At 26.7% G+C, this 12830-nt stretch overlaps 1 protein-coding gene across 2 annotated transcripts; it reads right to left on the reverse strand.

The window, feature by feature from the left end:
• Positions 1-387: 387 nt before the first annotated feature.
• Positions 388-11941, reverse strand: LOC136980345 (polyprenol reductase-like). Of its 2 annotated transcripts, none has more exons than XM_067276437.1 (6): positions 11512-11941; positions 10723-10871; positions 8891-9082; positions 3320-3457; positions 2924-3179; positions 388-673 (listed from the first exon to the last, which is right to left on the reverse strand). In XM_067276437.1, exons 1-6 carry the CDS (start codon positions 11727-11729, stop codon positions 670-672), a joined length of 957 nt encoding a protein of 318 aa, XP_067132538.1. In that variant the 5' UTR covers positions 11730-11941; the 3' UTR covers positions 388-669. The 2 variants fall into 2 exon arrangements, with proteins under 2 accessions (XP_067132538.1, XP_067132537.1); XM_067276436.1 differs by having other exon boundaries at positions 388-745.
• Positions 11942-12830: the final 889 nt, after the last annotated feature.

Consider the following 12830-nt stretch of genomic DNA (forward strand, 5'->3'; position numbering starts at 1 on the left):
TTGGTAATTGACCTGTGCTATGCAGTGAAAATTCCATCACGAAAATTTAAATACTGTATTAATAAATAAAATAATTTAATATAAATAATCAACGAATACAGTTAAATTTAAACTTATCTGGTCTACTAGTTTAAAAGACATTTTCTATAATTAAAAGACATTTTGTTACAGTCTTTTAAATGCCTCTGATGAGGGACAAACAGGTCCAAAACACAATGTTAAAGTGTATTGTTCAGGTGATTTAAATAAACAATATTATTTCTGATCTGTAAGACCTAATTGCTGCATCCATAAATCCAGTATAATAAGTCCTGTTAATTGATAAAGTACTAGTAGACGAAATAAGTTCAAATTAAGTAAGGACACAAAGTCATATTAATTAATGAATACAGTTAAAATTTGTTTTATTTCTCAAATTCGGTTCCAAAAGCGTGATTTTCAATAAAACATTTAACTATGTAATCCATCACTACATTCAGATGCATTTAAATCTGCAGATAAGGTCTAACATTTCAAATAGAAATTTTACATAAAAAAGTGCTTCGGATATTGTTTATTTTGCTATAAATGAACTACCGATGATGTGATACACATTTAATTCTATTCCAAAAATGATACTCATTGATTCAAAAAGTACTGTTTTAATCTGCAACAACTCTATTGAAGTATTTACCTGTAAAGTTTTACTTATAACAATCATTTTCGAATAGTTAAAAACTACATGTAAAAGAAATTTGAATGGTATCTGTTATAATTAACAGGAAAATCATTTTTAACAAATCATTCACTTATACATACTGAAAATGTTTACCAATAAATACAATTATTATTTAGAAAATTATTTTAGAAAAAACAGGGTAAATTATATAACAACAGAATTTCTTTTAAAAAAAAGACAACATAAATTTAAAAATAGGTTTCCACTTATGCTGTTGAAACATGGATTAAGTTCATTATATTTTTTTGTGCATGTGAAAAAATTTTTAATAATCAATAAATTATAGAAAATCAAATTTACTAACCAAATTAGTCACCAGCCTAAGCAAATTTTTTTTGAAGTAATCAAGTATTTGTATTTCATTAGTAAGAAAAACTTTTTAAATGGGAAGTGTATTTTTAAACTGTCTGTCCCTGTGAGATAATAAAATTTCATTGCTGTGAAACTTTGTTCCACAAAACTTTTATATTCACTTAATCATACTTCTCATAAATATAGATCAAAGAGAAAATGAAGTACAGTATTTCATGAAATTGAGTAAAACATTTCAATAAAATAAAGAAATTGATAGTAAAAGATTAAATTGTAAGTTTTAAAATAAGAGCTGTCTATGTCAATATTATGTTTTATAGTTTCAATTTAAAGTAGAAAGGGTAACAATACTTAATATATATGAAATTTTAGATAAAGGAAAACAAATAAGCTATTTTGAAATACAGTCAGTAGAATTCTAATTAACCAAGGTTCCATCCACATCATCCAAAGCAAACTTGTATATGAATATATTAAGAAATTATTTGTTTCTGTTAACGTTTGTCATTTAACTTGTGAGCATTCCTATCAAAATGCAAGAAAAAAAATACATATTTTAATTCTTAATACTATGGCTATTTTTAAGCCAGAACATGGCAGCATGTTATACCAGCAGTTTCTCAGTAAAAATAATTCTATATGTTGTCATTATACATGTCTACCAGCAGTATTTTTTGAAGAAAAAGAGTACTACTTAAAACTTTTGTATATAGATCTATTAGCTGTATAATAACTGATGTAAAAATTGTTATTCTTTTACATCAGTGATTTTCAACAAATGTGCTGAAAGAGAATCAGGTTGGTGTGCCATGAAAATTTTTGAAGATTATTAAATAAATTATTTTAGAAAGAAGCCCAAAGAATAATAAGTGTACATATCAAAATTAAAACCTCTTTAAATTGACTATACAAGTTTTTCATTGTTATAATAAATAAACGTATACATAATATAATAAAAAATATATTCGTAAGTGAAATTATATGTGCATAACACCAAATAATTTCATTTAAAATGAAATTCTCTTTAAATCCAAAATGTATCTGTAATTGTCAATATTTAGTTCAAATTATTTTAACTTAGAAATAGCAGGACATTGGACAAGTTTCTAAAAGCAATTATCATGCCACTTTTAAATGCAAATGAAAGACAATGTTAATTGCTTCTCTTATGTAAATAAAAATTATTAATTTAAATAACTAATGTTGTAATCTGCTGCTATTTCAAGGAATAGCAATACTGTTTTACTTAATTTATAAAAAATGTACAGTACCTGTACAGAAAACATTGCTGAAATTTATAACCATGTCTATTTTATAGTAATATCGTATCAAAAATGAGCATAATTTTAATCAAGAATAATATCAATGTTTTTTTCTCTACTTTTACAAAATTATATTAATTTTATCATTTATTTTACATGTTTATTCTTAATTTAAAATTACAATAAATCACTATTAATAATTTATTAATAAGTTACAATTCCATAAACTTTTATTTTTTTATAAAGATCAGTATAAAACTCTATATTAAATTATTAATTAATTTCATAAAACTGTAGCTATCAAAATTATATAAGCACAGTTTTAAATACAGTATTTGATTTTTATTAATTTGAATCTTTAAAAGGTTTTTATTAATATAATGTCATTGTGTTTTTTTAAATGTTAATTATTAGTAAAGTCAAAATATTCAACTTTATTTATGAATTTATATAATGTATTTTTAAAAAAAAAGTTTAATTAAATATAACAACATTTTAATATAAACTGATATTAATTACAATAATTACATCTTGAATAGGAAAATTAACATTATAATTCTGTATAAAAGTTGATAAATAAAAAAACAGTGATTTTAATTTTATTCTTATTAAATAAAATTAGATATCTTACAGTATATATGGAATTATTGCTTTTCGAGTTAATGCAAATTTTGGAAAATTTTCTTTATACCAGTTATGTGAGGAAATGGCCATCAAAATGTGTGAAGTAATGATCCAGAGCATAAGTAACCACCATGTTATATTTTTGAAACCTAAAATTATTAATATTGCAAAATATAAAATTATCTCATAGAGATAATGTGGATTTGTCACATTTTCAAATAAATGTCCCTTTGGAATCAAATATTTAGCTGATACAATTGCACCTGGATATAAAAGAACAAGAGAGAGATAATTTGGTATGAAACATTAATAATAAAAAAAATACAAATGACAACTTACTATATCAAAATCATCAAAATGTAATCATTATATACTGATTAAAAGAATGCAATAATATTCTTACCTTTATTATTTTTTCTTAATTCTGCAAGAATTTTAAAGCATTTGTGTTGATTATACCAAGCCCACAAAAAAAGTGTTATTCCAATCAAATGATTTATTTTTAACCAACTTTGAGAAAAATTAATATCCTTTAAGCCACCTGAAAGATACACACAAAAATTTCTGTTATATAATTTATGAATAGTGACATGATGTTTTCCTATAATAGTTATTCAATTTAATAAAATAATTGAATACAATTAAAGAATTTTATAAGAAATTAACAATAGAAACCAACAAAAAGTTACTAATATCTGTGTATATTTATAAAATTTACTAATCTGAAGTAGGTAAGTAAGATTAGGGTATCTAAAAGGCTTATTACAAAATGTTCTTTAATTTTTCTTTTCTTTTTTGGTATTTCTTTTGTATAATAATATTTTACAATTATTTTATTTTTGATGTATTATCCATGGTGACTATTGATGTTTAAGTCTTAAAGCTGTTATGTGTTCTTTTATTCATATTTTTAACTGTCTTCCTGTTACTCCAATGCAATCTCCTGTATTTCTATTACAATCACATTTTAATTCATATTTACAGCTGTTTAATTTTTATTTTTCACTTAAACTAATATTACAGGAATAAAAAAAAATTAAACAAAACGGGCATAATATATGAATTAAAATGTTATTGTAATAGAAATACAAAAGCATAAATTGGAATAACAGGAAGACAGTTAAAAATACGAATAAAAGAACACAAAAACTGTAAGACTTGTTTTAAGACTCCCTACCAACTCAACCTTTAATCACCAAAATTTAATGGCATCAATCCCCCTAATAGAGAAACCTCCATGCAAAATTTCAGAAATTTTCGACAAAACATACAGGAGTTATTATAAGTGAACAAAATTGTGCCTCCTCCCCCACACATATCAGAAAAAAGCCTTCAAATTTTTTTTCACATCTCAAAATTTCAACATTTCCTGAGTCACATTTTAATGGCTATTCTCAGGTTTACAAATTTTCAATCGAATGATTTAGAACACAAGAAAAGGGAACAAATTTTGAAAACACTGAACAATTTTTGACAAGACTACGTTTCATCTCTAAAATTGTGCTGCTGTCAACGGCTGTACACCTTAGAGGTATGAAGGAGTACATGTCAGGAGTTGCAATTTGGCACAGAGTATTTGGTGCCCAAATCATGCGCACATAAAATAAACCAGAGAACCGAGAGGACCGAGAACCAGGTCAAAAGAAAATACAAAATGCTGAGACTGTTTCTACAAACAAGCATGAGTGCAAGATTTGCACATGCATTGCTCATGCTCTCCAAGACAGTCTCATCCCAAAAATGGCTTTGCCGTTTTACTTGTTTAAATTGAAACAAAAATAAAACTAACAGAAATAAACACTATAAATACAAATGATAAAAATATAAAATAAATAAATAAAAATAATAAAAAATAGAAAGCATATAAATAAATGTCACCCTCAACAGCAGAAACAAAAGATAAAAATAAATATACAAAGTAGACAACCTTAAAGTTGGAGATGAGTAGGAACTGATAGCTCACACATTAGACAATTCAGTCAAGTACAGTGGGAATGGACCAAGATCATCAAGACTATCAGAAATAAACATCTTTTTCAACACACTGAAGCCCTGGAAATTTTATAGATCAGTGCACAATGGCACATTTTTTTTATCATGTATATATCCAACTTTACAGTTGTCAACTTTATTTTTATCTTTCGTTTTCCTCCCCTTAAGTGTAACATTTATTTATGTCTTTAAATAATAATAATAAAAAATACATTTATTTTATATTTCTAGTATTTATGGTATTTATTTTTGTTTCAATTTAAAAATTCATTCAGCATTCTCAAAATTTATGTTCCATTTTCTAGTGTTCTAAACCATTCGATTAAAAACATGTAAACCTGAGAATAGCTATTAAATGTAACCTAAAACATTAGTTATTAAAAATTTTTGCTGCTCTAAAAGGTTGTGAGTGACTTAATTAACTTACAACTCTGTTCTCATTAAGCCTACATTACACCAGTTCCTGTATGATGACATGAAGCTAAATATCATCTCCATAAAAGCATTTGAACATGGAATATTTAAGATTTTATTTATAAGCAACATCAGATCTTTGAACTTTTATGAATTAGTTTTCAGCTCTCTAAAAATGTCCATCCAGTTTTTATTCACAGATTTGTTCTGATTGACAAATAACTGCCTATTTGAATTTCAGATAACCAATAGTTTTAATTAAAACATTGAGAAAGTCCTGTTTAAATGGGTTTGTCTTTTCTGAAAACATTTTATGGAACTAAAATAGTTGTGTTTCCAAAAGAACCATTTTTTCATTGTATGAGCTTTTTCTGCAACCTAAGCATGAAATCAAACAACTAGTTTATCCTTTTCCAGACTTGGTCTCTTCAAACATCCTCAAAATGTTTTGGAGAAATAGCATATAAATTTCTGTTTTACTATAATCCTTTTCTCTTGTCTCATTCCTCAATGCATTTCCATATTAGAAAAAGACATTTCTCTTGTCCTAGACTTTGAAAATAAGATTTTATAATGGGCCAACACTAATATTTTTTCTATGACCAGTAGTAATGATAGAGATCTTTTTGGCACGTCTAAGAAAGCTCTCTCTTTCCACTTCTATAAAATAAAATCTCATTAGATACTTCATATTTTAAAGAAATTGAAAAATGAGCCTTTTATTATGAAAACCTCAATATAATAAGTATACAGTAATACCTCGGTTTTCATTGACTTCGGTTATCGTTGGTTTCAGTTTTTGTTGATTTTTTTCCGCGAAAAATTTGTCTCGGTTTTCGTTGATTGCCTCGGATTTCATCGGTGTGCTCAAATGACCTCGCTGCTAATTTTGTGAAAACAAAAGGCGACCCACGCATTTTCCGGCACAGTGTGGCGTTATTTCTTGTTGTGTGAACTTTACCCCATGATAGCTCACCATTGGCCAATGGTTCCGTTCCCTGAACACTGGGAGTTCGGTCCTGGGTTCGTGCTTTGCCAGGGCAGGCTGGCCACATGAAGTTTTCCGGGTTTTCTCCACGTCTGTAATGCCTGAATACGGGCCAATTACCCTTAAACGGATTTCCCGGAAGGCATTATTCCCCTCAATATGACCATCATAAATGCATACAACTACTATTACATAACAATTACATCACACTGGGTGATATAGGCTTGAAACTCATGTCCAACTAGCTTCTACAAGACAAGACATTACTCTGCGTGTCTAGCCAAACAATTCCATTGCTTTCATCTTAATGCTAATTAGACTTTTATGTTAATTTCTTATTGCTTTTAGTATTTAACACTGTATTAATTCTCTATAAAATGTGTTTTTGGTATGTATTTTGGAGCGTCTAGAACAAATTAATTGGATTTACATTGATTCGCATGGAAATAATTGCCTTGGTTTTCGTCAGTTGCAGATTTCGCTGATTGTTTTCGGATGGATTATCAAGGTATCACTGTAAGTTAATCATATCCTTTTTAGCAGTAATGTGTGCAAAGTGTGCAAGGCACCTAAGATCTTTTCATTTTCTTTAGTAAGAAGTTTACATACTGAGTAGAATTTGCCAAAATTTACATTTCACTGTCTACTAAATATGCAGACAATCAAAGTCTACTTTATATTTGGACAAGATATCAACAATCTCTTGGTTTGTTTTCTGTAGTTTCATTATAATCGTCATAAAAATTAGGAAAACAATTTGAAATGCTTTTTTTCAAATCAAAATATCTAAGGATAGGGAAAATATATATATATATTTTTTTTGTTACTTATATTATACTTTTTACAATATGTTATGCAATTTATTGAATCACAATATATATTGTAAAAAGTCTAATCATTTGTGAGACCTAATAGAATCAACTCTGTACTGTAATGGAACCAACACATTTTCAAAATTCTCCCTTTGTTCTTCCACAGGACATTCTATTCACAACCTCTGAATCAGGAAATGTAGCTTTACTCAATCTGATAGAGCAATAAGATAGTGAGTGCATGTTGGTTTTATGGTATACTAGTTCAGTGACTGCTATTTTGGACAGTGGTATCTTTATTAGGAGACAAATTTTTGATTAATATAGAAGTACAAGTAACCCTTGGTATGTATAGTTAATTGGTTCTGAAAATACACCACATATATCAAAACCACACATATCAAAGTTAACAATAACAGAAAATAAATTAATTTGTGAATGACATCATTAAGAAGTCATCTGGGATCATAATTTTTACAATTATATTCACTTGGACAGATGAAAATGAAGAAATCAAATTTAAAAAGTTTCTTAAAGAATTACTTACTAATTAAAGATTTTAGACAAAATATAGTGTAGCTGCACTCAAAAATGAACACAAATCATAGAAAATAAAAATAAAGATTGATTATAGAGAATTTAGACTAGCCACTAAAATAGCCCAAAAAGAAAGACTTTTTAAATCAAGCAAAATATTTATCAATCATCAGATGCATAGTTGCTATCTTTCTTTTTGTTTTTTCTCTTTTAGAGTTTTCTGTAAATGCTGAAGAATTAAAGCAGAATTACATGAAACATGAAAACAGAAACTATCCAAATAAAAATAAGTAAATAAAAGCAGTATCCAAAAAAGTATCCAAATAAAAGAACAGCACTAAGAAAACTACAGTTCCTCTTCTAGATTCAACATTACCAGCTGTGTTGAGGTGGCAATGTTGAATTCCCTCAGAATAGGCCTGCATTAATTGAAATTACATATATTGATGGTTATCTGTACTTGCAGTGCAATCCTTGACATTCACGCTCCACATTCACATCTCTGTCATGCCATCCAAAATTTTTTCTATGTATTATACAGTATGTTCTGTGTATTATTATTTTCCGATATAATCTACTTGTATATGTTTTCTCATTAGCTATTAAAGTAACAGATCTTGCTGGTATTGCAACTGTTATCACTTCCATTTTCTGATGGTTGATTAATTTCTATTCCATGTTATTCCAAATGTTGTTGTTAATGATGACAATTATTAAAAAAAATAATGATTTTATTTAAAAATCTAAATTTCAAAATATTTTTAAATAAACATTCTTTAAGTTAGAAATATTTTTAAGACTATATTTAATTGTAAAAAAACAAAACCAAAAGAAATTTTGTTTTTTATGAATGGTAAATTGGTAGTCTTGTATCTAATTGGTAATTGTATCTAACTAGCATTATTTATGTAGCAAATCTAGCAAAGAACAAATTCAAGGAGTTTGATGCATGTTGAATTACTTTTCCTATTTGTGTGGAAAGAATGAGTGAAGACACCTTTATAGATTATCTATATGCTTTAAAAAGTCTTGTAAATTTTTAAAGAATTAAAGAGTATAGTTTACACATAAAGATAGATACTTGAAATAATAATACTATCAATTTCAAGTACTCTTGTTTTATAATTTATTTTTAAAAAAGTTGTTTTTATAAAAAATGTTTAAATTTTATATTAAACCTACTATTTAATAAAAAATAATAATATAGGTTAATAAAGATTTAAGAACTCACCTGGCTTTGTGAAACCTGGAGCTTCTGAGAGAAGAGAAAGACCAACCCCAAAATAAAAACAGTAACCAAAAATATAATGTGGTAAATTCATTTTTGCATTTGAAAAGACAGAAACAAAATAGCATTCATAAAACCGTCGATAAACATGTAATAATATCAGCACCATAGAAATAACAACAGCCTCTGGTATAGCTGAAAAATTTGTGTTAATCACAATATATATAAATGAAATCATATTTAATTTATAATAATAAATATTAATTAAGACTCTATTACATGTCTATTTATGCTATCAAAATATGATAATTAAAAAAATTAATTTAGAAATTCCCCATCTTTTTTCAATTATAGCAAATTTCAGATAAATTTGTTTATTTTACTCTTTTCCCCTTATTTCAAATCCTTATTAATGACTATATTTGTTTTTTTATTCTTCTTTTTTAACACAAATTATAAAATATCCAATTAATTCAAATTAATTGGAAAAACTCAAAATGTAACAATGAATCAGATTAAACATAAGAGAAAAAAAAATCCTATTATATTTAATACAAATTTCTAAACTGAAAAAGCTTTAAACCTGACAAAAATTTTTTGTTTTCATATTTTATATATCAACTTTAGTTTCTGAACAGCTTATTTAGAATAGTACAGTAGAGTCCCGTACAACGTGGGGGATTCGTTACACATTATAGGAAATCGTGTTATCGAAACCTGCATTATCACATGATTTATGAAAGATTACACCTTGGCCTATAAGTTGAAAAAAAAACGTATACCTTTGATCAACAAAATTTGAGGGTTGTTGCTTGCTTTATTGCGCATTGTACGGGACTCTACTGTAGTTTCTAGAACAAATCATATTATTTTTGAAGATTATGTTCAAAAATAACAATTTGTTCTAGAAAGCTAATTATAAACTAGTTATTCAGAATACGAAGATCAAACTTAAATAGAATGTTTTCAATATAAAAGATTTTTGACTTCTTAAGTACACAATTGATTTTCTTGCAATAATCAGACTAAATAATCATCACAAAATTATCAGCAATTTTGTTCAATCACACACACTTTAAACAGATTAAAACAAAGATTAATTCCTCTAAGTTTTTTTTTAAGTTTCTTTTAAAATTTATTTTTAAAACACATACAAAACGTAATATTATTGAGTAAAAAATATTAAAACATTCTATTTATTCTATCATGTACTTACATCCTAACAGAAATTAACAAATTTTAGATCATTCTATAAATTTAAATTATAGACAACAAATCCATTAAACTTTAAAATATAGTAGTAATAAAAATAATAACTCAAAAAATTTATAAAAACCAAGAATAAAATGCTTAATTTTAAATACATTCAATTCTAAATTCAGAAATATGATAAAAGCAAAAATTCTGATTTAATGATACAAATTAAAATTCTTAACTTTCATATTTAAATTTTGAAATCATCATATTTAGAAATCTAGATTTTAAATTTTCAAATTAAAGTCTTATAATTTGGACTTACATAACATTTTTAAAAAACTGAAATATGAAAAAATATAAATATTGTTTACTAGACTGAATGAATTCTTATAGATTTTATAAAAATTTCTTTGTTAAAACAAAATTTTTTCATATATGTAGAATAATCAGTGTCATTTCCATAAACATTTGTTTTTTATTTTAAAAAAAATAAACTTTGTGTGTCCATTTTTTAAATTATAATTTTGTATTTCTTCATATTTTTAATAAAAGATTTTTATATATTTCACATGTGTATTTTTAGTATAATCATTTCTAAACATATTTTATAATGTTGAATACTCTCTTTATGGTATTACCTGAAGGAACCATTCCTGTATTCAGAAAAAATCTAACCAGAATATTCGAAATTAGAGGAGGAGGCTGTCTCTGAAAATAAACTTTATATAGTATCCAAGCTAAAAGCGTGTGATAGATACTCGCAAATACATAAAAATGCCGAAACCACCTGCAAAATAAATTACACAATTATTTTATCTGACTTTACAAAATGGATTTTTACGTGCTCCGAAAATTTCAAAATCTTTACAAATTTTCTACCGTTCTAATTCAGTCTATTGATAACACCGAAAGACTATATTAATTACTTTAAATATTGATCAATATATATCCATCTTTGTTATTTATATTCTTAAATAAAAATCTGGAGGCATAGTCTTAAATACTTTTGATAATACTGAAGTTTCCGTATCCAACAGCAACGAAGGCTTACATTGAACATTTGAACATCGAATCACACATTACAGTCTGAGATTAAACATACAATATATTTACTCACAGTATAACTTCAAATATATCACATAAGCCTCCTGCTGCTATTGGACCTCTGAAAATATATCATTAATATTATACAATTTTAAGTAAACCATATTAGAATTTTATAAAATTTTTTGTGAAAGATTTCGTATGAAGGGTAAATATTTGTATTAAGAAATTAAAACTAAGTATTTCCTCAGGTACAAAACATAGTTATAAGTGTACATATGCTATTAGAAATATAATCGCCAGTTAATTTTTCATTCCAATCATTATATTCAAATTTCGTAGTTTAATTAATTACATATAAAACTTAAATAACTTGAAAATACCTTTTAGGTATTTGAAGCATTAATTCCGGATATTGATCATTTTTATTTAATGTTTTCCCGTAAGACATGGCAAATTTAAATATTTTTGAAGGATTTGGTCGTAGAGAACCTATTCCAAAAAAACATATTGTACTAGTTGCCAAAATCCACGCTATCCAAACTTGATATTCCAATAAAATAAAAAACAATGATATTGGATTAAAATACATAAAATTCATCTCTTCGCTCTATGATATTGAACACAAGAATCGCATGTTTTCATCCACGTGTTTGAACAAATTATACCTATACAAGTTTTTGAATGATTAATATTTTCGTCTATTCATATACATATTAAAATCGGTTTACTCTAAATATTACGTAATACAGAATACATAAGATAATAATTAGATTCACAAGTTCAGTTAATACATTTAAAATTTATCAGACGTGTGACGTCATCCCTATATCACATATATGTTGCCAACTCTGCAACATGGCTTCGTTAATAAAGGATTTTTTTCAATTGTGGATAATTTTTATTTTTAATTCTTTTAATCTTTTATGTTGTAGGAATAAATTATTTTAAAATTTATATGATAAGTTTAATAATTGAAACGTTCTACAATAAAAATTGTAATAACAATCTAATAATAATACAGCGATTAGGGTTTCTCATTTCCCGGTCTTTTGCTTGTCCCGGGATTCCGGGATAAAAATGAACTGTTTCCCGGGATCCCGGGACAAAATTAATTATTTTTAAGATATACAAAATATAATGGAATCAAATGATATAATTATTTTTCGTTTTTTAAAGTAATTTAATACGTTCTGCAACCTCCAAAATCAAGCGGCCGGATGGCCTAGCGGTCAAGGTTAGCAGCCTACCACCCTGGGGGACCCGGGATCGGACCCGGGATCGGACCCGGGATCGAATCCGGACCGAGTCGGAAAATCTCCAGGAATTTTTCGGGGGGTGGTCCGTCCGGATATGTCGGTCCCTGTCCCTCACCACCCGGCCGCCCCATTGTGAGCCTGGCCGAACCCATAATGGGCCTGCTATAAGAGGCCCTCTTTGTGCCCACACGGCGAAAAGAATTACAAAAAAAAAAAAAAAAAAAAAAAAAACATCACCTCCAAAATCATATTAATAATGCTGTATAAGTTATGTATTAAAAATTACATTTGAATTATGTAGAAATTTTCACAAATAGAAAAAAATTTATTAAAGTTTGCTGGAAACTGCATACAACATTAACAAAAATGCCTTTGAATTGAGTTAAAAATTTAAAAAAAAAACTTAAAAGGTAATTTTTGTTTTTTTGAATAAAATATAGTAC

The sequence above is a fragment of the Centruroides vittatus genome, unplaced genomic scaffold (assembly GCF_030686945.1).
Source record: "Centruroides vittatus isolate TY-2023 unplaced genomic scaffold, ASM3068694v2 contig_694, whole genome shotgun sequence".
NCBI lineage: Eukaryota > Metazoa > Arthropoda > Arachnida > Scorpiones > Buthidae > Centruroides > Centruroides vittatus.